General features: G+C 44.2%; 2 protein-coding genes across 3 annotated transcripts in view; both read left to right on the forward strand.

Moving 5' to 3' along the window:
- Positions 1–26,573, forward strand: part of SNX30 (sorting nexin family member 30) — a 582,715-nt gene that overhangs the window by 422,290 nt on the left and 133,852 nt on the right. The window lies entirely within an intron of this gene.
- Positions 1–26,573, forward strand: part of KIAA1958 (KIAA1958 ortholog) — a 134,596-nt gene that overhangs the window by 102,597 nt on the left and 5,426 nt on the right. For both annotated transcript variants that reach the window (XM_065549734.1, XM_042850387.2), the window contains one exon: positions 24,936–25,108. In XM_065549734.1, the coding sequence (XP_065405806.1) occupies positions 24,936–25,108 (173 nt within the window). The remainder of the gene's footprint in view (positions 1–24,935; positions 25,109–26,573) is intronic.

Raw genomic sequence — 26,573 nt, forward strand, 5'->3', positions numbered from 1 at the left:
TTCTGCCTTGTCATATGTTCTGATCAACCTTTGTATCCCTGATTGGCCCCATACAGCCTAACTAGAAACACATTTCTCCACCAAACCCTTGAAATGTTGCTTTGTGCATGTGAGTGTTGTGTTTTAGGGTATGTGTCTACACAGCAGCGGCAGCAGACTGGGCAGCGGCTTGCTCTAGCCAACCAAGTACGTCCCCAAAGGGTCAGGTGAAACTGTACTCGGGTGGGTTGCCGGAGCCGCTGCTCATATTGCTGCAGCCACCAGCTATTTTTAGCATGCTAACTTCTGCAGAGCTAGCGCATGTCTGTCTACCCAGGCTGGGAATTCTACCTCCCAGCTGAAGTGTAGTCATCCACTTAACCTTACCAGAGCCTTTTAGTATAATCAGAGTAGATCATTAAGGAAGAAAAGGCACTAAGGTTGCTGAATGCACTTGGGGAGCAAGAGCAGTTCCATTGCTTTTTGCTTCTCAGTCCATATTTCCCATACCCTTCCTGCCAGCTCCCGTTCCCAGCGTTTGTCTGTTTGGCATTTACAGGTTTGAGTTTGGGATCACATAATAGGCAGGTTGTAAATCTTGATATAACCGTGAAAGATGGCAGCTCTGCTAGTTCCCAGGCTTAGGAATCAGTGTGTATTTTGGAGATTGGGAGGGAGGGGCGTGGTTATTGCATTTATTTTATTTTTAAATACATGTTTTAGCCTTTTCTTTTGTACGTTATGACAACCCTAATGAGTAACTCAGGGTTACAATACTGAACTTGCCATGCCAGTGGCAGAATGCTGAGAGCTTTGCTAGGGATGGGCAGCACAATACAGAGCTCTCTAGATAGACTCTTTGTTGAGGTAGCTTTGAACACATCGGGCCAGAATCTGATATCTGTATAGGAGGGTTGCCACTGGCTGTGCCCCCACTGCCAGCCTGACCGTCCTCCCCCTAGCAGCTTGCCCCCACACCCATCCCACCCCAGGAGCCCCTGGCTTGTCACACACACACACACACAGAGCAAGACCAGGGCATTGGCTGGACTTCAGCGTGTTGTCCCTCAGCTGCAAAGCACATGGCTGGCAGCAAATAAAACCTGGCATGCCACATCCGCTGACCAGGAACCAGCAAGGCAGCAGAAAAACTGGCCAGGCCAGGCGGCAACCCTACTGAGTAGCACCATCCTCCAACGGTAGATCCATTGGCGTCAAAGGGCAGTGGGAGGAAGGTACTATTCAGTCTGAGTAATGGTATCAGAATCTGGCCCATAAAGGAGGCACTATATACTTCCTTATGAATACGCCTGCTGTACGTTTTAATGTAACCTGTCAAAATGGAGCTTTGAGAAGTGAGTTCAAGTACTGATCTCTTTTTTAACTTTGAGAAAATGAGTGGAATGACTCTTCCCGTGCCATATTTGCCTGTTGAAATAGCTGTAAGGGGGAATGCTATTGTCTCTGCAGTGTGACGCTTTCCTGTTAGTAAAGCCACGACAGTGCAGCCAGGACATAGTTCTGTAAGTTGCCACCAGGGCCGGCTTTGGCTTTTTTGCCACCCAAGGCAAAAAAGCCTCCCGCCGCCCCCACCCCCAGCGCGGCAGGGAAGGGGCCGAGCCCGGCCGTGGGCCGCTCTCCCCGACCGGCCGGAGCACCGGGGGGCGGGCGGCGAGCCCACCGCGGCTCCGCTGGCGGCCGGAGCCCCGGGAGGAGGGTGGAGAGCCCGGCTGGGGCTACGCTCTCCCCAGCATCCAGAGCGCCGGGAGGAGGGCAGAGAGCTGGCTGGGGCTCCGCTCTCCCCAGCATCCAGAGCGCCGGGAGGAGGGCGGAGAGCCGGCTGGGGCTCCGCTCTCCCCGGCGGCCAGAGCGCCGGGAGGAGGGCGGCGAGCCCGGCCGGGGCTCTGCTCTCCCCCGGCGGCCAGAGCGCCGGGGAGGGCGGCGAGCCCACTGCGGCTCCGCTCTCCCCGGCGGCCGGAGCCGGAGCACCACGCCGCCCCCATCCAGGTGCCGTCCCAAGCACAAGCTAGGTGGGCTGGTGCCTGGCACCGGCCCTGGTTGCCACAAGCCTTTTAACCCTTTATTTCTACAGAAACCAAGGGCTAGATTCTGTCACCCTTCCTCCATGATCGGTCCCACTGAAACCAAAGGGGCTAGTCATGAAATAAGATATTACTCATAGCCAATGACCTGAGCCATGTGAAATGATGAAGGAGTTGGGTAACTTGTAAAAATGCATTGAGAGGCTTTGTCTGTGCTATTGACTGACTTCTGTCCTAATATAAACACTGGCATGGGCTCTGTGCATTTTAAACCTAGTTAAGAAATTTAGCACAGTTTAAAAGTGTTTAGGATGGTTTGCATCAATGTGACAGCCCCCATTTACACCTAAGCAAACCCACTGGCTTGAGTGGGGTAACTTGGGCATAACTGAGTACAAAATTTGGCCTTCTATTTTTTTTTTAAGTCTTAATACAGCTACTCAAACCCTGAGCAGGAGAGAGATTTCCGACCCACTGTTTTTGTTGTGCAAAGTAGGCTTGCATGACACATTAAAAAGCATGACACTAACCAGTGTAGTAAATGTAAGGCAAACAGTCTGTTTAAAAAGCCAAGAAACAAATCTGGAAGTGTGTTATGATCACCCATTAAAATAGACACAGGTGAGTTCATCTGAAAGTGATCCTTCAAATACATGCATATGAGTCTATTTGAATGATTGGACATTCAGATATGTGCGCCTCTGGATACTAGAACTGAATGCTTATGCCTTGTTTTAATAATCACCGGTGTGTATCTCTGGTGTTATTGTGTGTTTGCACAACGCACTTGTTTCACTATGTGATACTCCATACTTGAGATGGGTGAACTCTGGAGTTTTGTGAACCTTACAGTTAATTATTTGTGTCAGAAAAGGCGTGCACAACTAGTTCAAGTATGTGAATCTGACCTGGTTACACAAACTTCCACATAGCTATGCTTTTAAATACATGCAGTTAGCATAAAAAGCGTACAGGTTAACTGTAGTTACATTGCAATGTGCATAAAAAAACCCTCTTCAGTTATTGTGTAATAATTCTACAATAAGTGTACAAGCAATGTTATGTTGGACAATATAACAGTGCAGAACAGCTGTACTTGTCACACGCGTCTGTTTCTTGAAGGATACCAACATTGTGGAACTATTTCATATTAATGTGCATTTCTCTGAAGCTACAGACCATTGGTATTTAATCTATAATGTACTTACAGCTTTGTTTCTGCATATGAGGTGTTTTACAGGTTACATTAATACACACACTTTGCTCGAGTGTTTGATTAGAAGGAAAACCATGTTTTATTACTCTGCGGGTATAGCTGATGTGCAGCACAAAACAGCATTGCCTAGTAGGAGGTGGCTTCGTGCTTTCATACCGCCTAGATTCTGGGCTGGACAAGGGGCCAAAATGGCCCTAATGTAAATTAAAATCCCCATAGCATCATGTACTCTCCTTATTCTATTCAGATTCTTATATGTCCCTCATTGCCATGGTATCTGAGCACCTTCCAAGCATGCAGTAAATGACATGACTAACATCTGTTATGTATGGTTCTTTCTTTCTCTCTTCCCCACCTGTAGCAAAGCAAGAACTCACTGGCACGGCGCCTCCTGCTGATTGTCTTGGGAATTAGCTCTTCAGCATACAGAACGCCTCCTTCTGCTGGTGTCTTTCCCACCTCGGGCCCCCGTGTCCCTCCCGGACACTGGTGCTCCTTTGGTCAGGGTTCTGCCCCCAGCAGTAACCCAGTGTCTGGGTCTCCCCTCCCAGGGGAACCCCCAGCTCTCTATCCCCACCTTGCCTCAGTGGATATGCATTTTGGACATGAGATGCTACTTCTGTTGTCACATAAAAAGGCCATTCTGTTCTGACTCAGGCTAGATTGGTATCCTAACCCACCCAGGGACAATGAATTTTCTTCTTGTGCTTTCATGTATGTACTGGAATCTATTCTCCCATTAAGGGGGAATAGTACATAGAGAAAAAAATCCCAAAACATGGATTTATTCATGGACAGTAAACTCAAACTGTACCTTAGAATTATTTTTTAAAGTTCTGATTCTGAACCCTTTTGATTAAAAACCTTTAGTTGAAATACACCCATCAGGAGGAGCCCGGGAAGCCCTCCAAAACAATTAAACCACTGTGGTTCTGCTACCACGCAGGCAGGAGGCTGCAAAATAGACACACGAGGCTACGATATAACTCCTCCTTGTTCTAGGAATCCCAAGTGTTATGAAACAATGTGTTACCATGGACACTGGGCGCTGGCTTCTCCAAACTGTACCAAACTGTTCCAGCAGTTTTATGATGGTGTACTTGCACGGTAGCTGATAGCAGGGCCGGCTCCAGGCACCAGCCGAGCAAGCTGGTGCTTGGGGCGGCAGCTTGTAGGAGGCGGCATTCCGCCCAATCCTAGGGCAGCATGGCCGCTTTTTTGTTGTTGTTGTTGTTCCGCTCCAGCCGCCCTGTAGGGGGCAGCGGTGTGGAGGACAGGAGCGCCCTGCAGCAAGCCCGGCAGGGCAGCCCGCATCCTTCCCTCCCAGCCGACCGGAGTGGTGCAGAGCCCTCCCGGCAGGGGGCACGGCGGGAGGGGCCGCGTGGCAGCGCCCCGCTGAAGCCCTGGCCGCCCCCCTTCTCTCTCTTCCTCCGCTCTCCTCTCCTCCCCCCGCTAGCCGGGGCACATCTGCAGGGCAGGGAGTCCCCCTGCATCCTGGCTCCAGCCACGCCGCAGGTTTGGTTTTTTTGTTTTTTTGTTTTTGCTTGGGGCGGTCAGAAAGCCAGAGCCGGCCCTGGCTGATAGTTACCCCAGTGGAAGCTAGTGGGAAATCAGTCTGTGATAGTAAAGTGACTGCAGAGGTCAATATGGCAGTCATTATAAACTCAGCAACAGAGCCTTAGTTCTAGTGTATCATATGTGTCTGTGTATAAGTAGTAGCTTTTCTCCTGATCGTCAGAACACAGCCGGTCATTCTGATGCGAACTGCAGCTTTCTCTATGCTATTTTTCGTAACATCTCTCAGCAGTGCAGTATCACCAGCGCAGCGCCGCTCATGATAGAAACGATAGGAGTGCTAGCATAGACAAACTGCCATGCCAGTACTTTTATCACCCTGTCATCTCAATGGGATCAGAACAGGGTTACGTGAAGCATTGGTAAAGGCACTACACCAGTGGTCCGACCATTCCAGGCACCCGCATAGCTCTACCAGTGGGGGTGTAATCCTGGGAGATTTAAAGAAAATTGCCAGGGTAAATACAGGTAGCTAGTTATGCATTCGTGGCTTGCAGTCTCAGGAAGGAGATAGCTAGTTCGTTATTCTTGATAATAAGCTGTCATGTTGGGGAAATGGTCAAACCGACAGTGATATGTGGAGTCCTAGTTCCTCCTGGTGAGGAAACATCAGTTTAGTACAAAATTGGCTTGTAACATGGAAGTAACATTTTTCATACAATATAGTTTCCCTATTGGTGTGAGGAATTTCTTTTCCCATCTTCTGTACTCTCACTGGATCGATTAATATTAGGAGGTAAGAGATACAAAATTCTATTAGTTTGATTGTGCAAATGATGTATGTGGTGCTAAATGAGTTCTTTGTATTGATAATGGACCTACACTGGAAAAGGGATTAGCAGGTTAGTTCATTACAGAGCAGGGTGAAGTATCTTTAACAGTCATCTGTTTTGAAGTTTAATTTGGATCTTCAGTAATGAATGGACACTACATCCATTATAGTTGGGGTTATCAATAGCCTAAGGGAATTAGGTTTATAGGTTCATAGATTCTAGGACTGGAAGGGACCTCGAGAGGTCATCGAGTCCAGTCCCCTGCCCGCATGGCAGGACCAAATACTGTCTAGTCCATCCCTGAAGACATTTATCTAACCTACTCTTAAATATCTCCAGAGATGGAGATTCCACAACCTCCCTAGGCAATTTATTCCAGTGTTTAACCACCCTGACAGTTAGGAACTTTTTCCTAATGTCCAACCTAGACCTCCCTTGCTTCAGTTTAAGCCCATTGCTTCTTGTTCTATCCTTAGAGGCTAAGGTGAACAAGTTTTCTCCCTCCTCCTTATGACACCCTTTTAGATACCTGAAAACTGCTATCATGTCCCCTCTCAGTCTTCTCTTTTCCAAACTAAACAAACCCAATTCTTTCAGCCTTCCTTCATAGGTCATGTTCTCAAGACCTTTAATCATTCTTGTTGCTCTTCTCTGGACCCTTTCCAATTTCTCCACATCTTTTTTGAAATGCGGTGCCCAGAACTGGACACAATACTCCAGCTGAGGCCTAACCAAAGCAGAGTAGAGCGGAAGAAATTCAATGGGATTTTGGTGCCTAAAGCTGTTACACCCCTTTGAAAATCCCAGTTTATATCCATTGCATTAATGGTTATGTGTTTTTTTTCCCCATTGTTATTTTCTACTGTCTATAAATCTCATTTTAGTAATTGAGTTGCCAACTGAGGTGAAAAATTAACAAAACGTAAGTTTTTATTTGGCACAGAAATTCTGATTATTTGATGCGGAAAGAAAATAGACCTTTTAATTCAGTTTCAGAGATATTATCCTTGCTATTTTTTAATAGTCTACTTGTTATAAAAAGACGGTCTGACACTTCCCAAGCCTGGAATTTGACCTGCTTTATAATAGCTATAATCTTGTGGAAAATGTCCTGCACATCCTCAGGGCAGTCATCTCAGCTTGTGTAAATTGCTGTGTAGCTCCATTGACTTTCATGGAGTTAGGCCATCTTAACCCAGTGGAGAATCCAACCCAGAGTATTTATTGGATTTGGGTATTTTTATTGAAATCCACCTCTCCTTCATCAAGAAATTTAAAACACCTCAGGCAATAACCATGGCTTTTATAGGGCCTAGATTTTTTTTAAAAGTTTTGTGCTCTGCTTATGCAGCTATATCAGAAAGAGTGCAAAAAAAACCCCACAACATCTAAAACCCTAATGAATTCTAGAGGTGAGTTTATATCTTCTGTGATGTAAGTGCTCAAAAAAGTGATATTTAGTGCTATTTTAACTAATAGAAATTCTTCATTGGAGACTAGAAGATTTGAAGGGTGCTGGGTCATCAGAAAGGGAGCCTTTCCCTTGTAGGTCACTGGTTTAAATCAGGTCCATGTTGACAGTGACTAGAGTTCATTCCATCTCATAGTTATTTGGCTAGTTACCATCTATGAGATGACTTGGTGGTCTCGATGTAATGCCTAATGGAGATGATTAATTAATGTGTCCATATCACTAAAAACATCACTGTTGTTTATAGCAGCCAGAATGCTTGATGGTAATCTCAGTAAAGGCCAAGTGTTGAATGGGCTGTGGAGACTAAGCTATCCTCTTCTTCCTATAGGTGGTCCCTCCAGATCAGAGACGAGGAATTTTAGAGGGCAGTATGAGGAACTTGCACTGTGACTGCCGCAGACTTCATAGAATCATAGAAGTGTAGGACTGGGAGGGATCTCGAGAGGTCATCTAGTCCAGTCCCCTGCATTCAAGGCAGGACTGTGGAATAAGTAGCTCGTTCCTGACAAGTGTTTGACTAACCGGTTCTTAAAAACTTCCAGTGATGGAGATTCCACAACCTCCTTTCATGTTTGTTAGCAGGAATAGAGCTCAGGAGGTTTGATTCCAAATGATATGTCATTACCACCTGAGCTGAAGCTGCTGGTGGAAGAAACGTTCTTTACCTTCTGTAGGCCAACATGTACAGGACAACATAACCACTTACACTTAACCAGCATTGCACTTTGACCCACAACCACTGACATCCTTTTTTGCCTCTTGAGTTATGCTTTGACTAGCAGTCTTGAGAAAACCCAAAGTGAAACTAAATCAAAACAACTGATTTTTTTCCCCAATTTCACATCAAAACTTTCACTCGGTTTCAACAGGAAACCATAAATCAGCCTAAGTTTGTTTGAAATTGGGACTAACTTTGCATCGCACAACCCGAAACAGAAACTGCAACCCAGTAACAATTTTGCAATGATTTCAGATTTTATTGTGTGTCCTGCTCTCACAGCAACCGTCCAGCCTTGTGTTACAACAGAAAGCTTTGTAAAGGAGATAGAAGGGGTTTAGATGTTTTTTATTTAATAAGTTAACAGGTTGTACTAGTTTTCCTCATCTTAGTGTTTGGTTACAGGATACTGTAATGTATCTGGCTTCTAGAATCTTACTGGTCAAATTAGACTGTGAAATGACTATGCAACTTTCACTCTGGGGTAATCCCCGGTTTGCTCTGCATTGCTGCTGATTGGATTCCCCATCTGTTGTTAAAAGTATTTAATGTTTTTACTTCTCACCTAAGGAACATCAGGCTTGAGAACAGACCAGTTAAAAAATAATTTCCCAGGATTTAAGGCTTGAGGAAAAAAAGCAAAGTTTAGAAGAAAAGGAAAAAAAGGACATATATTGGGCTTCTATCTGATTTTGAATAACTTTATTCAGGAAGACAAATATGCTCATAGCAAAGAAGAGGCAGAGCAGGCAATGAGTTATGATTGTGGTAATAATTTTCTAATGAGTTAATTTTTTTCCTGTGTGCCAGTCATAAGTCCAAATCTTACAAGCCCCGACTTAAATGGGAATTCTATGCATGAAGTACTTGCAAGATTGGATCCTAAATGTAACTCATATATATGTGTGTGTGTGTGACTCGTACTACGTCTCTATACATAATATATATACTGTACATTTATATAGATACAGAAAGTATTAGAGCATATACAGAAAAAAAATCTTACTCATTTGTTCATTAATTTTATTTCAGAATTCTTTTCTGAATATCTGCTCTTCCTGTGACCTATATAATATATTTTTGGGCCTTATTCCTCCTCCTTTGCTCAGGAAGAATCAGGCTTGTTTTAGGGAATGTTTTAGCTGAAAAATGAGATATTAATAGATTATAAAATCATACCATAGTGATTCTTGCCAGTTTCGTAACACGAGATGAAGGAAGGAAAGAAAATGCATTCTAAATAAATATGCTTCCTGCCCATTGATCCATACTCACAACTTCCATGTAGTAGAGAAGGAGTTTTAGAGGCTTGATTGACTAAACTCTGAGGGATGCATGCGGTTTAAGTGAGGGCAGAACTTGGTCCTAAATGTGTAAATTTTAGCCAAACCCCAGCTATTCTCTGCAGAATAGAAAGGAGGGATTTCATTAGGTAGGGAGCATAAGACTGCCACAGGATGGAGGTGTCCATAGTTCTTCGGCACTTCTCCTGGTCGATGGCATGTGTTCATACATCTTGGAGTTCCAGTCCTTTTCTCTTCAAACTTCTCTTGACCAGAGTCTTTCTGTCATATCCTGTCTTGCTGTCCTCTTCCTCCCATGCTTTCTTTGCTGGTTGTTCTTCTCCAATTCTTCTCCAGTCCACCTCAAACATGCGGTGTCCAGCCTATCTGTCATTGAGAGCTAGGGTGATCAGATGTCCCGATTTTATAGGGACAGTCCCGATATTTGGGGCTTTTTCTTACATAGGCGCCTAATGCCCCCAACTCCTGTCCCAATTTTTCACACTTGCTATCTGGTCACCCTATTGAGAGCCCCAAGTTCATCTTCCCCCAATCTCTTCCATGTACATCCTGTCTACTTTCTGCTTGCCTGCCATCCTCTTCAGTATGTTATTTTCCACCGCCTGTTTCTTCTTTTCTTCCAGCTACGTTAAACACACTGTATATCAGGTAGGGACAAACTCACGCAGCATAAACTTTTCCTTTCAGTTTGTTACTTAACTGTCAGTCCCATAGCTACTTTCCACTGCCACTCATGCACATTGGGTGCTCTGTACACTCCGCTGAAATATAAAGTACACAATTGTCAAGCCTGGCTACCAGCTCTCCTTTCTGGTTTTTAATGGGCACTGACATGCCCAAATTTAGTCTTTGGGTTTCTGACATGCTAGTTTGAGAGCTCAGGTGTGGAACTGGCTGCCCTCCCTTGGACACGTGTGTGATTTGGGCCCTACGCTTCCAAAGATAAGGACCTATTCTCTTTGTCCCCTAGGACGCTGCACAGAACTCACATTGAAATGAGGGTGAATCTCATACATAGAACAAAGGGTCATTATAGCTTTTAGAAATACAATCCACATTGTCCTTTACTATAGGTTTAAAAATTACATAAATACAGCATTTTTTCTTGATATTTCAGGTCATTTATTCAGTCTCCACCATCTACACTGCTGAAATCTGAGAATCCCTACATTTGATAATAAAAACAGCAACAGAGACTAACGCAGAATCTGGAATGTCCTACAGAGATTCAGATCTTTAGTATGTGAGAAAATAATGTTTCCGTTTTGGGTCTAAATTCTGCTCTCGGTTACTGTCATGCAACCCTACTGGGATAACTTCAGTGGCATTGCACCACTATAGACTAGAGCAGAATTTGGCTTTTTGATAGGACCCAATTCAACAAGGAATTTATCATAAGCAGTGGGACTTAAGCACGTGCCTTATGCCCTGATCCAGCAAGGCTGCTAAGCACGTACTTTAAGCATGTGAATAGATACTGACTTCACTGAGACGACTCATATGTTTAAAGCTAAGTCCCTGCATAACTGCTTTGCCGGATCAGTATCTTTGTATCTATATTATTTCTTGTCTTGGTGAACAATACCCGTGCAATGTAGCGTTCTTGAGCTGTCGCAATCTACCAGGTCATGGCAAGGTAGAAGAGAAAGAGATTGGATTACCAAGAAGAATGTAAGTAAAAGGTTGATGAAGATAATCTAATGGCACAGAGAAAGAGAGAGAGAGTTTTGCAAACACAAAGAGCTCTTTGTCTTCTTTCTAAAGAATGCAAACATATTCTTGGTCTTTGACCAGCCTTTTAATGTCCTGTTTTGTTTTACACGGGAATTAAAAAATATTTTCCATTTGTTTTAATTATCTGCTCACTTTAACTTTGACCTTTGAAAAGTGTTTTGCTATGGCAACCGTTGGTCTCATGATGAGCAGTGCTAGGAAAACAGCAGCAAAAATAAATCTTTTAATTTATTTTACCTACTATGTTTAATCCCTTTAATCTGTTAATGATTTGTGTTTTCTTCCTTTTTTGCAAAACAGCAGGTTTAGCATGAGTTTCAGGGACATATGTTGTTTCACTATAACAAAATTTTCACCTAACAATTTTCCTGAGAGATCAATCCATTTTCAGTATTAAATCTTACTCTAAAACCAACTTTATCTTACTGACTTTTTCTAACTGAGCCCTCATTATAGTTAAAACTCAACTTTTTAACAGAACATTTTTTAAAAAGTAGATTTTGTTATTTTTCTTTTGTTTTATAAACCGTGTTTGTTAAAAAAATTACTGTCTTGCCAAAAAAAATGATGATTTCTATGCATTGTGTGATTCAGTGATGTTGAGATTTTGCATGTCTTGTAGGTGCTCTTACATATGTACATTTGTGATATTTGTAGAAATGTTAACCATGTCAATCAATGGCTATTAGCCAGGATGGGCCGGGATGCAAAACCATGCTCTGAAGTGTCCCTAGCCTCTGTTTGCCGGAAGTTGGGAATGGGCGACAGGGGATGGATCACTTGATGATTATCTGTTTTGTTCATTCTCTCTGGGGCACCTGGCATTGGCCACTGTCAGAAGTCAGGATACTGGGCTAGATGGACCATTGATCTGACCCAGTAGGGCCGTTCTTATATTCTTATGTATTGCTGCTATAACCACTTATTGTAGTTAACGGAAAAATCTGTACTAAGAGGCTGTGCCAGTTAACAGTTTTATGTATGACATGATAAACTGTGTGCTCTGCTGTTTGTTTAATGTTGTGAGCCAGTATTTAGTGCCTTCTGTAGAAGGAAACAATATGTTGTGGTTGACAGGAGGTGCCAAATTTACAATATCCTGTTCCACACAAGTGACTACACACCAGGTTAAAAAAAAATCATCTCCATCTTTAAAAAAAATATATCTAAAAGTGACTGGAAAATGTCATGGATTTTTCTTGTTTATTAATTTTACTTTAAAAAAAAACCTTTGATAAAGTTAATCAAAATGTACTATTTACTAAATCAGATACATGTGAAAACACAGAGTGATTGGTAAGAAGGGACATGTTGCTGGACGGCATTTTTGTTTGTTTGTTTGGTCTGCATGTGTTGCAGAATAACAGGAGAAGAGTTTGATATCTGAAATGGTGATTTTAGTATCAAATCAAATAATTAGGAAAACCTTTTAAATTAGTAATGGAACAGTCTTAAAAACTTCATTGACCTTAAACTGAAGTGATACAGTAATGATGCTTTTCTATGTTAGCTTTCCTAGTGGTCCTGATTCTGATCTCCCTTGCACCCTGTGTAAATGAAGAGAAACTCCACCTAAGTCAATGGAGCGCCATTCCATTTTTCAGCTCTATTGAAATCAATGGAATTACGCTGCTGCAAAACTAGTGTGAGATCAGAGTCAAGCCCAATATTTTTGGCCTCACTCTTTTGGGGTATCTTCATGCCAGAGCCTTTGTATCATAATTCTGACATTTCATTTTCAAAAAGTTACTTTTGTACTTTCACTGAAGAAGCTGAAAATATGAACGTAAAAACAAAGTAGATGAATTCATCTTGATTTTGATGTGAGTTTTAACAGGGTGAAATCTGTAGATTCCTTTTTTAAGTGGAAAACCAAATAACAGGAGTTTACTGGAAGGGTTTAGGGTGGAGAGGGATGATCTACTGAAAAACTTGGGAAGACTTTTCAAACCAAAATACCAAGTTGCCAGAAAAGCAATATTACAGCACTTGAAAAATATCTGTGATTAACATTCATCCCTCGACTAACTGTATTAAAGTCAAGTCTATACCCCAGGAATGAATTTGACCTAAAAAAATCTTAAAAGCACTTGGAATTGCAACCTTCCTCCAAAAAGACTGTTAAGCCAAGATTTTCCAAAGTGACTAGTGGGTGCATCGCTTTTTGGGTGTCCAACTTGTGACCTCTTAAAAGACATGAGTTTCTGAAGGTGGGTGCTCAGCACTTACTGAAAAGCATGCCCCTATGTCTCCCAAAAATCAAGGCAAGCAAAATCACTAGTCACTTCTGAAAAACTTATCCACATTTAAATGTATAAAGTCTAGTTATGACTCTTTGGTGTGTCCCAACCTCCTACATAGTGCTTTTCAGCAGTAGACCGCAAAGCACTTCCCAAGCTTTTTAATCAATTATTCCGTATAACACCCCTGGGAGGTAGGGTGGTGCTATTATCCCCATTTTACAGATGGGGAACTGAGGCTCAGAGAGGCTAAGTGACTTCCCCAAGATCACAGAGGAAGTCTGTGGCGGAGCAGGGAATTGAATCTGTGTATCCCATGTCCTAGGCTAATGCCATAACCCTTTCATCATCTCCAGAGATTTGGGGCCTGATTACCAACTGCTGTAAACTGGCGTAGCTCCATTGGCTTCAGTTTGAGTCCTTTGTTGCTGAGATGACTCCATTTAATATTTGCTACTTTTAAAGTCAGCTTTGACCAACTGCAAGTTGATTCTCCACGGTTCTGTCCGTCTGGTAGCCATTGACACCTGAACAAAACGCATGTAAAATGCCACCACTGGGATGAGTGCAAAATTCCAATTTGGGAGCATTTACACCCACTTGGTACAGGTGTTAAACGGCTACCCGAAGTGTGAAGCAGCAGAGGACCATGCCCTTCATCTGTGCTGCTTCCTGTGCTCCTACGCTAGTCACTGCGGTGTCCTGCTCTTGAGTCTCTCGCGAATCAGAGTCACTGCTTCGGAGGTAAATAGCAGCACAACAGTTATTCGACATTTTTCTATCCAATGCCCCAGTTTGCCAAAAATTACACTGGGTCCCTACAGTACAAAAGCTGGTTTTTCATGGCTTCCATGCCTCTGTCACTCATTGCGGAAGCTGGATATGTTTTTGCCAAACTAGATTACCGTAGTGATTGATGTTATTCAGTTAGTGCACTGCAATCTGGAAAGGTGATCATAACTCTACGGGCATAAACCTGGAAATTGGGAATGGACTGCTGCCCTCTGAGTGTAAAAGGCTCTGTTGGTACATGTTCATCTCCTACCACTGCTTATGGAGTCCCCAGCTCTGTGAAAGCCACTAATCTGGTTGTGCTAATACTACTCACTTACACAGTTGTCAATTATGCACCCTTGGGGTCGTCTCTTTTACAATCACTGATGTGTCCGGGGAAACCTTATATCAGTTTAACCACGTTACAGGAAAAGGTATTTTTAGAAAATATTTTAATGTTCTAGGCTGGGATTCTGAAAAGAGCCTAAGGGAGTTATATATCCAAATTCCACTGACATTCAGGTGCCTAACTCTCTTAGGCTCCTTTGAAAATCCCAGCCCTAAACGTAACCAGTTATTTTAAAACATAGATCTCCGTATGAAAAAGTAATCTATTTTTAGTATGAAAATGTGGTTCTGTGTAAAAATAGCATCCTCTTCCTCAGCAAATCTGTGTATTCTGAGTCTCATTTGCTTGTTTGAGTGGGGAAAATGTAAGATTTCGATGTATTTTAATACTTCAGAACCAGTTCATCTCTGGGAAAGCTATTTGGATTCTTTTCTGATTTGTGCATCATCAACAAAACTGTTAACTAAGATCCATTTGCAAAGCCATCCATTCAGCCCCATTGCCTTCAAATTATGCCCTCAGTGGAGGAAATAAGATTGCACCAGTGTAACAGAGTGGGGAACATGAGGAAAATGAGGCTGAACAGTGGTAACTGAGGACATAATCTTGGTCACTTGATCTTTGTTATTGGTGGTGAGTGAGCCATAAAGAACCCATCTTGGGACTTAGATCCTAGGCTAAGATTGCCACTTGTTATCTTTGCACATTTGATTTGGAGTCAGCAAGGAGCAATAAGTGTGGAACCCCACAATGCCATTTTTACAAAGTAACTTATCACAGTAGAACTGCATGACATGTCAGATCTTTGGCTGGTGTCAGCCACTGAAATCAATGAAGTTACTGCACCAGCTGAGGGTCTGGCCCTTATGTACATTAGGTGTGATTAAAATAGTCCATTTTTCTATAAGGTCTATTTACCTCTCCACAAAGACAGAGGTCACCTTTTGTTCTCATACGTCTGACCCTCCGATTTGAACTGGGATGGAATAAACACTTTATGGCATACATCTGCTTCCCGGTAATTCATTTCAGAGCTCTCCTGGAAAAGTGCTGCTGTTACACACTTTGCAAAAGAAACAGGGAAACACTGAATAAGTGAGGAGAAGAAAGTGAAAACAAGAATTTAATACGGTGGCTGTGTTCCTGCCTTTTCTCACCTCTCAGATCATTTTAAGTATTTCAAAAGAACGAGTTAAGTTGCTTATTAATTAGAATCACTAACTTTTGTCTTGCCATTGACTGATCTTCAGATTGCTAAATGATTCTGATGTTTTAGCATTTCAGCTCATTGTTTATTTCTCCCCATGAGTACATTTTAAAAGTCTAGTTTTGCTGAACAACAGATTGATTTCACAGTATGTACAATGTTTGCTACTATTGTAGTGTGACTTTGTTTTTAAATATTTGTTTTGGTACAGCCTTAAACTTCTAGAATTAAGAAGATCATTTCAAAATTAAGCAACCGATAACGTCATTGATGTCTGTGATAAGTGCATGCTTTATTCACAGTATTTTGTCTGTACTTGGGTATGGTGACCAATTCTCATTTATGTAATAAACTGTTTTCTGCAAAGGTGACTACTTTCTTTAATCACATGAAAACAATGTACTTAAAAATTTGAAGCACATTATGGAAAAGAACCCAATGCATTCACAAGCCTTTCAGGTATGGATATCAACACAGCTGTGAAATTCTTGTGAGCCTGTAAAACATTCTGAGAAGTGGCATGCAAATAAGCACACCAAAGACTAGTTCTTGCCCTGCCCGGTATAACTTCATTGACTTCACAGAGGCTCTGGTTCAGGAAAGCATTAGGCACATGCTTAAGCCCATCCTTATTCAGGAAAGTGCTTAAACATGTGCTTTAGTCAGTGTGACTTCAGTGGGATTGAAACCCATGCTTCAAGTGCCCTTCCTGAATAAGGATGCTTTCCTGAATCTGGGCCTGAGGTTAGATTCCGTGAAGATGGGGTATATTTTGGCTCTAAGTGTCCCATTTTGCTTTTAGAAATCCCATAACCAGGACTGTTCCTCTCACAAGAGAGCAACGTTTTCAATTGAAATGGGGTTTGCCAAGGCCAAGGCGGTGTCTGTGTTTTGTCCAACTAGCCAGCGTGGTGAAATGCCTTCCTAATGGCTAATCTGTGCATGTGCGTGTATGTGTGTGAGCAATTTTAAAAGTTCTTTAGGTAGTCAACAGAAATTACTTAAGGAAGGGTTTTGACTTAAACCTACAACCAGGGGTGAAAGTAACTTAAAGAACTTACCGGTACACCGGAGTCCTGAGCGGAGGCGTGGCCTCGACCGGAAGAGGCGTGGCCTTTCAATATTTAAAGGCCCTGGGGCTCCGGCTGTGGCTGGGAGCCCCAGGGCCTTTAAATCACCCCGGAGCTACCAGCTGCAGAGGTGGCTGGGAGCCCCGGGGCTCAGGGGCGAATTAAAGGGCCCAGGGCTCCGGCTGCCGCGGAGCTCCGGGCCCTTTAAATCACCGTGGGAGCCCAGCTGCCGGAGCTCCGGCGGCGCTTTAAAGGGCCTGGGGCTCCCCGCAGCGGCTGGAGCACCGGGCCCTTTAAATCATTGCTGTGGAAGCCGGTCCAGTCCGGACCAGACTGGCTTACTTTCACCTCTGCCTACAACAGACGTAGACTCAGATCCAAGGGTACGTCTTCACTACCCGCTGTATCGGCGGGTAGCAATCGATTTATCCAGGATTGATATATCGTGTCTCGTTAAGACGTGATATATCGATCCCCGAACGAGCTCACCGTCGACTCCGGAACTCCACCAGAGCAAGCGGCGGTAGCGCAGTCGACGGGGGAGCCGCGGCCGTCGATCCCGCGCTGTCTGGACCCCAGGTAATTCGATCCAAGATATTTCAACTTCAGCTACGCTATTCACGTAGCTGAAGTTACGTATCTTGGATCGATATCCCCCACCCCACCCCCCAGTGTAGACCAGCCCCAAGGCTGTAAATCTGGCATGACGGTCTCTTCCCACGCCTGAACTTTCACTGTCCTACAATACGGTTTTAAAATGTAAGACAAATCTGAGCCACAAACTCTATTATTTTAACGATGCCAATAAAGCAAAATATCCCAAATTAAAAAGCTGCAAGAGAAGCCCCCAAAGCAGCTGCTTGTATGATGACAGCAGTGTTGAAGGAAGAGATGATCAGACAATCTCAAGTGCTTACAATAGGGGGATGACAAAAAGATATAAAACAACTAATGATAAGCGAAGGCAGCATGTTCCGGGTTTGACTGGGGAGAATAGGGCAGGCAAATGTGAGATGATTAAGTGGGGGGGCGGGGGAAGAGCTAGTGAGCTGTTTTCTCCATTTGTCCCAGCTTTGGAGCCCCATAAATTGACAAACTCTGCTAAATAGGGAACCATGTTGCTGAGCAGTAACCATTTGTGGGGTCATTGTGGTGCTCCTTTGTCCAAGCCCATGAAATCTTTTCTGAATGTCTGGTGATCTTGGGATGCATTGAAGAACTGATTAGAAGTTAGTTAGTTTTAATGCTGGTTAGCTTTAAAGCCTCTGCAGTGACTCCAGCAGTAGGCAGAAAGAGGGACCGGGGCAATTTATATCAGATCTCCATACTCAGAACATCTCTGCTTCTGCAAACGGTGGAATGGGTGCAGGTTCCCTCCTCCCCCATTATGCACTTGGCTGACCATCCCTGGGACAGGTCAGCATGATCTGCAGCCATTGTACATGGCCTTCTGGGACTTAGACATGCCATGCAGCTGTGTAAATGCTGATCAGGACTGGGCCTTAAATGTTTCTTGCCAATATTTATTCCTCAAACTGATCTTGTAAGCTTTGCTGTATCTCTCAGCTGTGCAACTAACCCATAACCCTGTCATGCTTTTATTGAAATTTCATAATGCAGACATTGTTTACAAATGACATGTTAATTGATGTAGAAGTAGCTCAGGGATATTATGGCACAATGCCTATTCAGATGTGTTTTAAGAGACAAGCGCTCACACATTAGTGAACTAGGGTTTGAAATTAGTTTATAATTTATTCTAAAAACAAGTGGAACTTGGCGGCTGTCCCTGGAAAGACATGTGAGGTATCTCTTTAGAATAAGCCAGCTTTAAATCCTGTGTTATAACGCTAGGTTTTGGCAGTGAGGGTCATCTTGCAGCAGTTTGGGAGAATACTTTGAAAAAAGAATGAGATAGAGCTATGAAGTTACCTCCTTTTTTATGTAAACACTCTCTATTTGTAGATCCAAATTCTGGTAGGCACCTCATGGAAAATCTGCAGGTCGGAGTGGAAATGTGGGGCAGAAACTGACCGTCGTTATCCCTCCAAAACCTATGGAGAAACCACCCCAAAGTCCCTTCGTGAGAAGAGCAAAGACTGAAATGGTGGTAGCTCGAGGTTAGAATTGTAGATGAGGCTTTGTAACTCACCTACGTGTGCTTGTTCATTAAGCACACTTGTTTTGGCATAGACTTCTCACTTTCTTTTCCATACAAAACAATTCGTAAGACATATGGTATTGAGGAAGATTCTGTGTTACTCATTAGCATTTGGAAGGAGATTCTGGAATGTAGTAAGCATTGAGCTCTCGTCTAAGAGCACTTTTTGAAGCATCTCTCAATACTGGGTTGTGTTCGGGGAGCTGCATATGTCTGTTCTCCAAGAGAGAATAATGGAAAGTGTGTCCTTGTTTGTTTTGATAGGGTTGCCCTGGACACTAATTTCAGATTACAGGATCAACAACCACTCTTGCTCTGTGCACAGAGCTCCCTTTTATGTCAGGGAGCAGTGTGCATGCTGATCAGTGAGTGGCTCACAGTATCTTGCAGGCCTCCTTTTGGAGGAAAACGACATCTTTTGGAAGTAGGAATGATGCTGAGATATTAAAATAAATCACATTTTCAGCCTCTCAAACTTGATGGTGTCTCATTAACCCGCCTTGCAAATTTCCACGTCCTTGCTCACCTTAAACACAAAAGATATAACCCCTGCCTCAAGGGTAGTGCAGAACGTATAGAGCTATCGGATCCATAGGGAAACTTAAAGTTCTGGTATACGGTAAACACACTACAGCGCTTGTTGGACAGACTCATGGGGGGAGGGATAGTTCAGTGGTTTGAGCATTGGCCTGTTAAACCCAGGGTTTTGAGTTCAATCCTTCAGGGACCATTTAGGGATCTGGGGCAAAAATCTATCTGGGGATTGGTCCTTCTTTGAGCAGAGGGTTGGACTAGATGACCTCCTCAGGTCCCTTCCAACACTGATATTCTATGACTTGGAGCATGTACATATTTTTGATAGGGAGGAAATAATATCACTAGTTCTTGTTGTTTTTTTTTATCATCATCTTAATTGTAGAAGGCTAGTGAGCAGATTTTGCACTGGGTAAATTTTCGCTATGATTTTGCAACGTGCTTTAAAAATATTGACATTGCGGGAGCGCCCTAGAGAGAGTCAAACAAAACCAAAAAGGGAACATTTTCCAATGAGCCTGTCACTTGCCTGTACCATTGCTACTCAGGCTCCACAGGGCTTTTGAAAAGGGAACTTAGGCAAGCACCTAAGCAACTTGAAAATGTAACCCGAAAAGTCTAACTTAGAGCTGACATCCACCCAATGAGTCGTATCTAGATATTGTCAGTGACTCCTATCCATGCATGAAGCTATCCTTCATGTGCGGTACAATGTCTCCATACATAATTTTAAACAGTTAGAACTTGACTCTGCTGCAGACTGATGACTAGGCATGATATATTTTTGCAAGTGCATAAATACCCTGAAGTTAATGGGATTTGGGGATGATAAAAGCAAGGAGGATTTGGCACACACTACACAGACGAAAAATGCAAATGACACTGTCTCCTGGCAGCCTTGGGCATCTCTGATTTAGGCCCGGTTCTAAAAAGCACTTAAGCACATGCTTAATTGTAATGACTTTGTTGGGATTTAAGCATGTGCTTAAAGTTAAAAACATGCTTAAGTGTCTTGGGGCTTCATCCAAAGCCATGGAAATCTTTTCATTAACTTTAATGGGCTTTGGATATGCTCATGATGACCAGGGATGGGAACGCTCACATACTTAAAATGAAGTGTGTGTTTGAGTGTGGTGTTGGATCAAGGTGCTAGTCCTTTCCAATGCTGCCTTGCTGTGTTAGATAGTACGGATTGCTAGAATTAGTGGATTAAACTGCTTTCTCCTGGAACACAGGAGATTAGAATCCAAATATAGAATATATTTACAACAAAAATGATCTGTTGCCCAGATAATTGAATATTTGGTGGCTCCTGTTCCCATACTTATCTGACACACTGATCCAGATGGCAACCTGCGTTCCTCGTTACCATCTTATTACTTCAGCTTTGTTTTGTTAAAAATAATCTCTTCTTCTGTGTATACCTGAGCTACCCTTGGTGATCATGCTAACTATCAATTTGTGAATCAGCTAGTTTGGTTCTCAATCTTTAGTAACAACATAAGCTGAGTTATATGGTCTCTTCAATCAAAAGAAAAAGGTGGGGGAAAGCGGGGAGTTGTGTGTAGAATAAAAGAGTTATGAGGATTTTATTTGATATGAGCAACATCTTACAAGTGTTGAGTGTTTCATCCGAAGTATCGCAAAACAACTTGTTCAGTGCCTAGCACAGTGGGGGCTGACTGGGGCTCTTAGTTGCTACTGCAATACAAATAAATAGTAATCAAATATTAGACGATCCTGAACCAAACCTCGATGTCTTGAACACCCTGGAACTTTGGAAAAGTTTGGGCACCACCAGTGCTTAACCACCTGTCAGATTATATCCTGGACCTCAGAGACGTCTGCCTTCTGTGGGGCTCAAGAAAGCTGCACTGGTGATGCTGTGTCTCAAAAATGTAGTCCACAATTTTCAAATCTGTGTGTCTAAAATTAGGCTCCTATGTGGATTTTTTAAAAAGCATCTATGGCTATTAGGAGCACAAGTCCCACTGACAGCGGTGCTCCTAAATCCCTTGGGCACTTTTGAAACTCTTCCCCCTAAATCCCATATTGAGGCTCATAACCAGAAGTAGCCTGGTTTTCAAAAGGACTGAGTGATTGCGGCTCCCAGTGATAGCCCTTGGGCCAGCTGGCAGTGTTACAGAATCCTAGCAATGTAGGACTGGCAGGCACCTCGAAGGGTCATCAAGTCCAGCCGGAAGATGTCTTCACAGCAGGCACTCTGGGAAAGCAGAGGAGGGCAGGTGGCTTGTACATAAATTTGGCACGAAGTGGACACTGTTGATTAGGTGTGCTCAGCAATTGCTTCAGGCAAGTAGAAGGCATCAAATACAGGGAAAGGGCTTGCCTGTGGGTTGCCAGAAGCAGGGGGCACAAAGTACCGAGGGACCTTTGCCTACTATAGTCACTGGAAGGTGAGCTAACACAATGGGGGACTCATCCAAGAGGACCCACTGGAAGAGTGCAGCTGTGATGCCTGCAGTTCCCTTCCGTGCTTGACCGGAGATGTGATCAATGCAGCTGAGGAGAGGGGCCACACAGGGGGCTGGGGCTGCTCTGACAGCTGTTCTAATTTGCATTGATAGTGCAATGGGCGTGCGAGATGCCCCAGGCATGGGCTCCACACCAGCAGCTGAGATAGCATAGGAGCTACCACTGTGGTTCTAGACACTACTCAGGGATTGCCTTGCACTGGGAGGGAAGGCTCTAGGAGCTGGATCTCCTGACTATAGGGAGCAGTTCAGAGCAGCGCCAACATGCCAGGGCATCAAGTCCCAGATCTGCCCCAGTTAGAAATGAACCAGTGTGGACAGTATCAAGCCTTGCTTTGAGATGAGCCAATTGTAGCAGTTCTGGCAATGCTTGTGAAGCATTAGGAAGGCCTCGGTGTGTGACTGCAGAAGGTTTACAAGGCGAGCAGGCATCTCAATGGGCAGTGGCCACAGCTTAGTTCAGTACTGCAGGCAGACTTTCAAAGAGAAGAGTGTTAGCTACCCATAACATTTCCTGCAGTAGCCTGGATTTTCTTTAGCTATCTCCTATCCAGTTACATACCAGGGCCAGCCCACCTCAGCTTGTGATATGGTAACCCAGGGGGGCCAATGCTCCTGGCTGGTGCCAAATATTCTTCTGCAGCAATGTCACATGCAATAGTGAGACAGTAACTAGGCAGCCAAACCTTGCGAAAATGTGGTTGCAAACAGAGGAACATGGGAACGTCATGCCTTCTGAATTGTTTGCCGTGAACATTTTTGCTGCTAGTGAATCCTATGCTGCCTGACAATTGCCTTTCCGATTGAAAGGAGAATAGTCAGCTGTCTTTAGAAGTCCTCTGTATGTTTATTTAATAGTTGTAGTATATAGAAAGAGGGTAGTATCCCTTTAAATAGTTTGTAAGCTCTCTAAGGGCACTTACCAGGCTCTCAGTGTTCTAGAAGCTGCTAGAAACCAAGCCGAGAAACAGCATGTATATGTAGGTAGGCCCTGCGTGCTGTGTATAGTCAGTAAACACAGTTATTTGTTCCCAGGTGGTTCCGTCATATGTTGTGCAAGAGTAAAAGTCATTGTAGTTTTACCCATAAAAGCCCTCCAAACGCTCATTGATTGTATAAAGGGTTTGAGGCTGGTTTGTCAGTTTTTAAGATCTTTCTAAGGGTACGTCTACATGGCAATAAAAGACCCGTGGTGGTGAGTCTCAGAGCCCATACTGGTCAATTAACGTGGGTGCCAGGGCTAAAAATAGCAGTGTAGACATCCGGGCTCAGGCTGGAGGCCTGGTGTGAGGAGGGTCTCAGAGCCCGGGCTGCAGCCCAAGCAACACAGCTCTTTTTAGCCCTCTAAGCATGAGTCAGTTGACCCAGGCACTGAGACTCGCTGGCACGGGTCTTTCATTGCAGTGCAGACATTCCCAAAGTGGCTGTAGACACTGCATATTTTGCATTGCCTAACGGCTGGGGCTTGCCATTGACTTGAACGGGAGTGGAGGTGCTTTCGAAGTGCATGAAGAGTGTTATAAAGTCTAGTCCTGGTCCCAACAGCATCCGAGCCAGATGCTTAGATGGAGCCTGTGGTTTGGAGAGGGGATGACACTTTTACCTCCCTGCATAAAGCCCCCAGCCCAACTACACACCATTCCCAGGAGTGGAGTCACAGCGCAGTTGCCTTCTACAGTCATCAGGCACTGGGAAATGATGGCGGGGAGGCACTGAGCATCCAGCGTCCCTTTAGGGCAGTGGTTTTCAAACTTTTGTACTGGTGACCCCTTTCACACAGCAAGCCTCTGAGTGCGACCCCCCCCTTATAAATTAAAAACAATTTTTAATATATTTAACGCCATTATAAATCCTGAATGCAAAGCGGGGTTTGGGTGGAGGCTGACAGCTCGCGACCCCCTGAGGAGTCCCGACCCCCAGTTTGAGAAACCCCTGCGTTAGGGCCAGGAGCCTTCCTGGCTGACTTATAGGTGGGGAGAAAATGTGTGGGGCATTGTGGAAGCAGAGATGAAGACCCTCAGGCTGCCCCATGACAACTGGAGGGGAAAGCCCCTTCGTGACACCCCCTCCCCACCATATGACAATCTCATTGTCATTTAAAGAGGCTGGGAACCTCCTCTTCCTCTCTCCTCCCACGCTGCTGGTGATCTGCAGTGATTACCAGAACCCTAGAGCTGCAAAAAGCAACAAAGAGTCCTGTGGCACCTTATAGACTAACAAATAACCAAGAACCCTAGAGCTGCAGTAACTTCTGCACCCTCTGTGGCTGCAGTGTTGGGGGCAGGGGACCTGGGGAGGTACATAGGGCTGCTTCTGAGGGGAGCCCCTTTCCACGAGTTCTCACATTGCTGGGATGTGGCTCCCCTCCCCTTCATCCGCCACCCCGGTGGGCAATCCTGCAGAGAAGACAAGTGGGTGCACAGATGACTTAAGCAGCCTGTTGGGGCTTACATGGCCTGGGCTGCCACATAAACTGTCTTCAGGCCCATAAAAAGTACACTTGAATATAGTGGATGTAATAAAAGTATACTGGTATCATAAAAATGTATTACTCTTTCATAAGAGAGAGTAAGGGCCTAAATATCCACAATAGGGTCCCTCATCAATCCACTCCATTCGGTTCCCGCCTGTGCTGCTGAGGAGAGTTTAAGAAACGAGCACTGTAATCCTGGCCTCACATCAGCTCACGCCATCTCTGACAGCTGCCTCTGTTGGCTCCACTACGACTCTCGGCCTGATCCTGCACTGAGTGCAAAGCGGGTAGAAAGCCCCTTGGTGGGAGAGAGCGGGGAATTCCGACTGAGTAGCGTTTCACACCCACTTTGCACAGGTGTGCCTGACTGCCCAAGGCACCGGGCAGTGCAGAATCAGGACCAATATGCAACGGAGCGTTTCTTTTTAACAGCTTAGATAGTTCATTAAGGCAAACCCTTGATGTTTCTTCCCACTGTTTTTTCCCCTCATTGCACCAGTCCTCCCCTCCCACCGCAGTAAAAGGTTCTGCATTGCTCCATCTGTATCATTTACTGTATTTAGCACAAAAAAAATTAACTCTGGGGCAACCTCAAGATGACCCTGTATTGATCCCGTACTGGAAATACTATTCCACATTCTAGAGTTCCAATAAAAGGGCTTTAATAGCTTCATGGGACTTCACCGTTTCAGTGACTTCATTTCTCAATATTTCCACTCGGGCCCATGTAAGCATTTCCAAGTTGCTCTAAACCTGAGTAACTAAAGAGTCCAGCAAGGTTACATTGTTTTTATCCCTATCTTTGTTTGTTTTCTAGCATACTCGACTAAACTCAACAAATTTCCTGTCTTTAATTTCGACGATGACCTGAAGTACCTGTGTATCAGCGCCGTGAGCCCAAACACTACAAAGGCTACACTGTACGCTCTGAACGTGTGGAGATACTGGTGCATGACAAAAGGACTTAAAGAGTACATGGACATCACTAAGGTAAGCACTGTTAAATCATTGAGACCGCTCCTCTGGTCAAGTCAAGCTGACCCACGGATGGGTAAAGGTGAGGATTTAAACCTACTTTATGCTCCCATGATCCCAGTATTAGCCAGGGACCAGCCCAGTCCCCAGAATAAGATTGTAGTCTTCTTTCCCCATGGGGCTGTCCCAGCAGCCAGGGACAAGCTAGGTACAGGGGAGTTCTGGCCACACCCCATTTTGCCCAGCCACGCCCCCTGCGCTGGCAGCCCAGAGATGGCAGGATATTCATGTCCTTGCCCAAAGAATACGCTTTTTATCTAAGGGGCCTTATTTCTCTCTAGGGGTCAGGCACTAAGGCCCCAGTCCAGCAAGCACTTAAGCATGCGCTTAACTTTAAGTCTGTAGTTCTACTGAGATGTTTCAAGTTAAGTATGTACTCCGCTAGAGGGGAGCCTAAGAATTTGTCTTGTCTGAAGTAATACAGAAAAAAACAAAACAAAACCCTGCAACAGTGATAAAAATCTACTCTATGACCAAAGCCGTAACAGGGACGTTAGATACCAGCACTCGGCACACAAGGGTGCAGAGTTGAGACATCCTGACAACTGATGCAATGGAGATCCTAGAAGCTGTGCGTATCAGGCAGCCTGCTGGTTAAGGGAAGGGTTTCTCGTGCTGTTGAGATCAATGACAGTGCATGCGGGGCATCTGAGGAATGTCAGTCGAGTTCCAAGGATGTGATACAACATTAGAATGCCAAGGACTGCGCGTCCCACTACAACCTGTAATGTCAGGAAGTATTTTTGTTTTCGGTTTCGAAGGTGTCCATTTTAAGAAGGCTGTTGCCCCTTGAACGTGCATCTGTTTGCATAATTTACAGATGTGTTTGTAATCCAGAAGCAGAAATGAGAGCGCTGAAATAAACCTATGCAGGCAGGTTAACAAAGTCTCATTGCAGGACAAGTATGACATATAAATGGCCCAGATAAGTGCTTGTGATTACAGACAAAGGGTCCCTGAATGCTTCTTAATTCTCAGGCTCTAGGAATCAAAGGCGATATTGTCATCCATCCCTCCTGTTATCGCAAGCATCTCATTATAACCAGCTTAATGCTTTCCTTTAATTATGAGATTTATAGAGGCTGTAAGTATATCTCAGTGAAAAGGAGGAATGGAAAGTTTCCCTGGCTAGAGTTTAACAGGGAAAAGTACAGAATATAAGGCATGCACTGTACTCCAAGCATCAGACTATATTCATACTAGGTGAAATCCTGATCCAAGTGAAGTCAATGGTAAAATTCCCATTGACTTCAGTGGGGCCAGGATGTCACGCTCTGTTTCTTAAAAGGTGGGGGTTGGGGTTGTAGAGGAAGGGGCCCCACCCTAAGCATCAGAACATGCCAGCTCTCTCGCCTTACATTAATTCTGGTCCCCTAATACCAGTGGGGTCCTCATCTCTGCAAAGCAGTGTCCTAGCAGG

This window comes from Chrysemys picta, chromosome 6 (assembly GCF_011386835.1).
Source record: "Chrysemys picta bellii isolate R12L10 chromosome 6, ASM1138683v2, whole genome shotgun sequence".
Lineage (NCBI taxonomy): Eukaryota > Metazoa > Chordata > Testudines > Emydidae > Chrysemys > Chrysemys picta.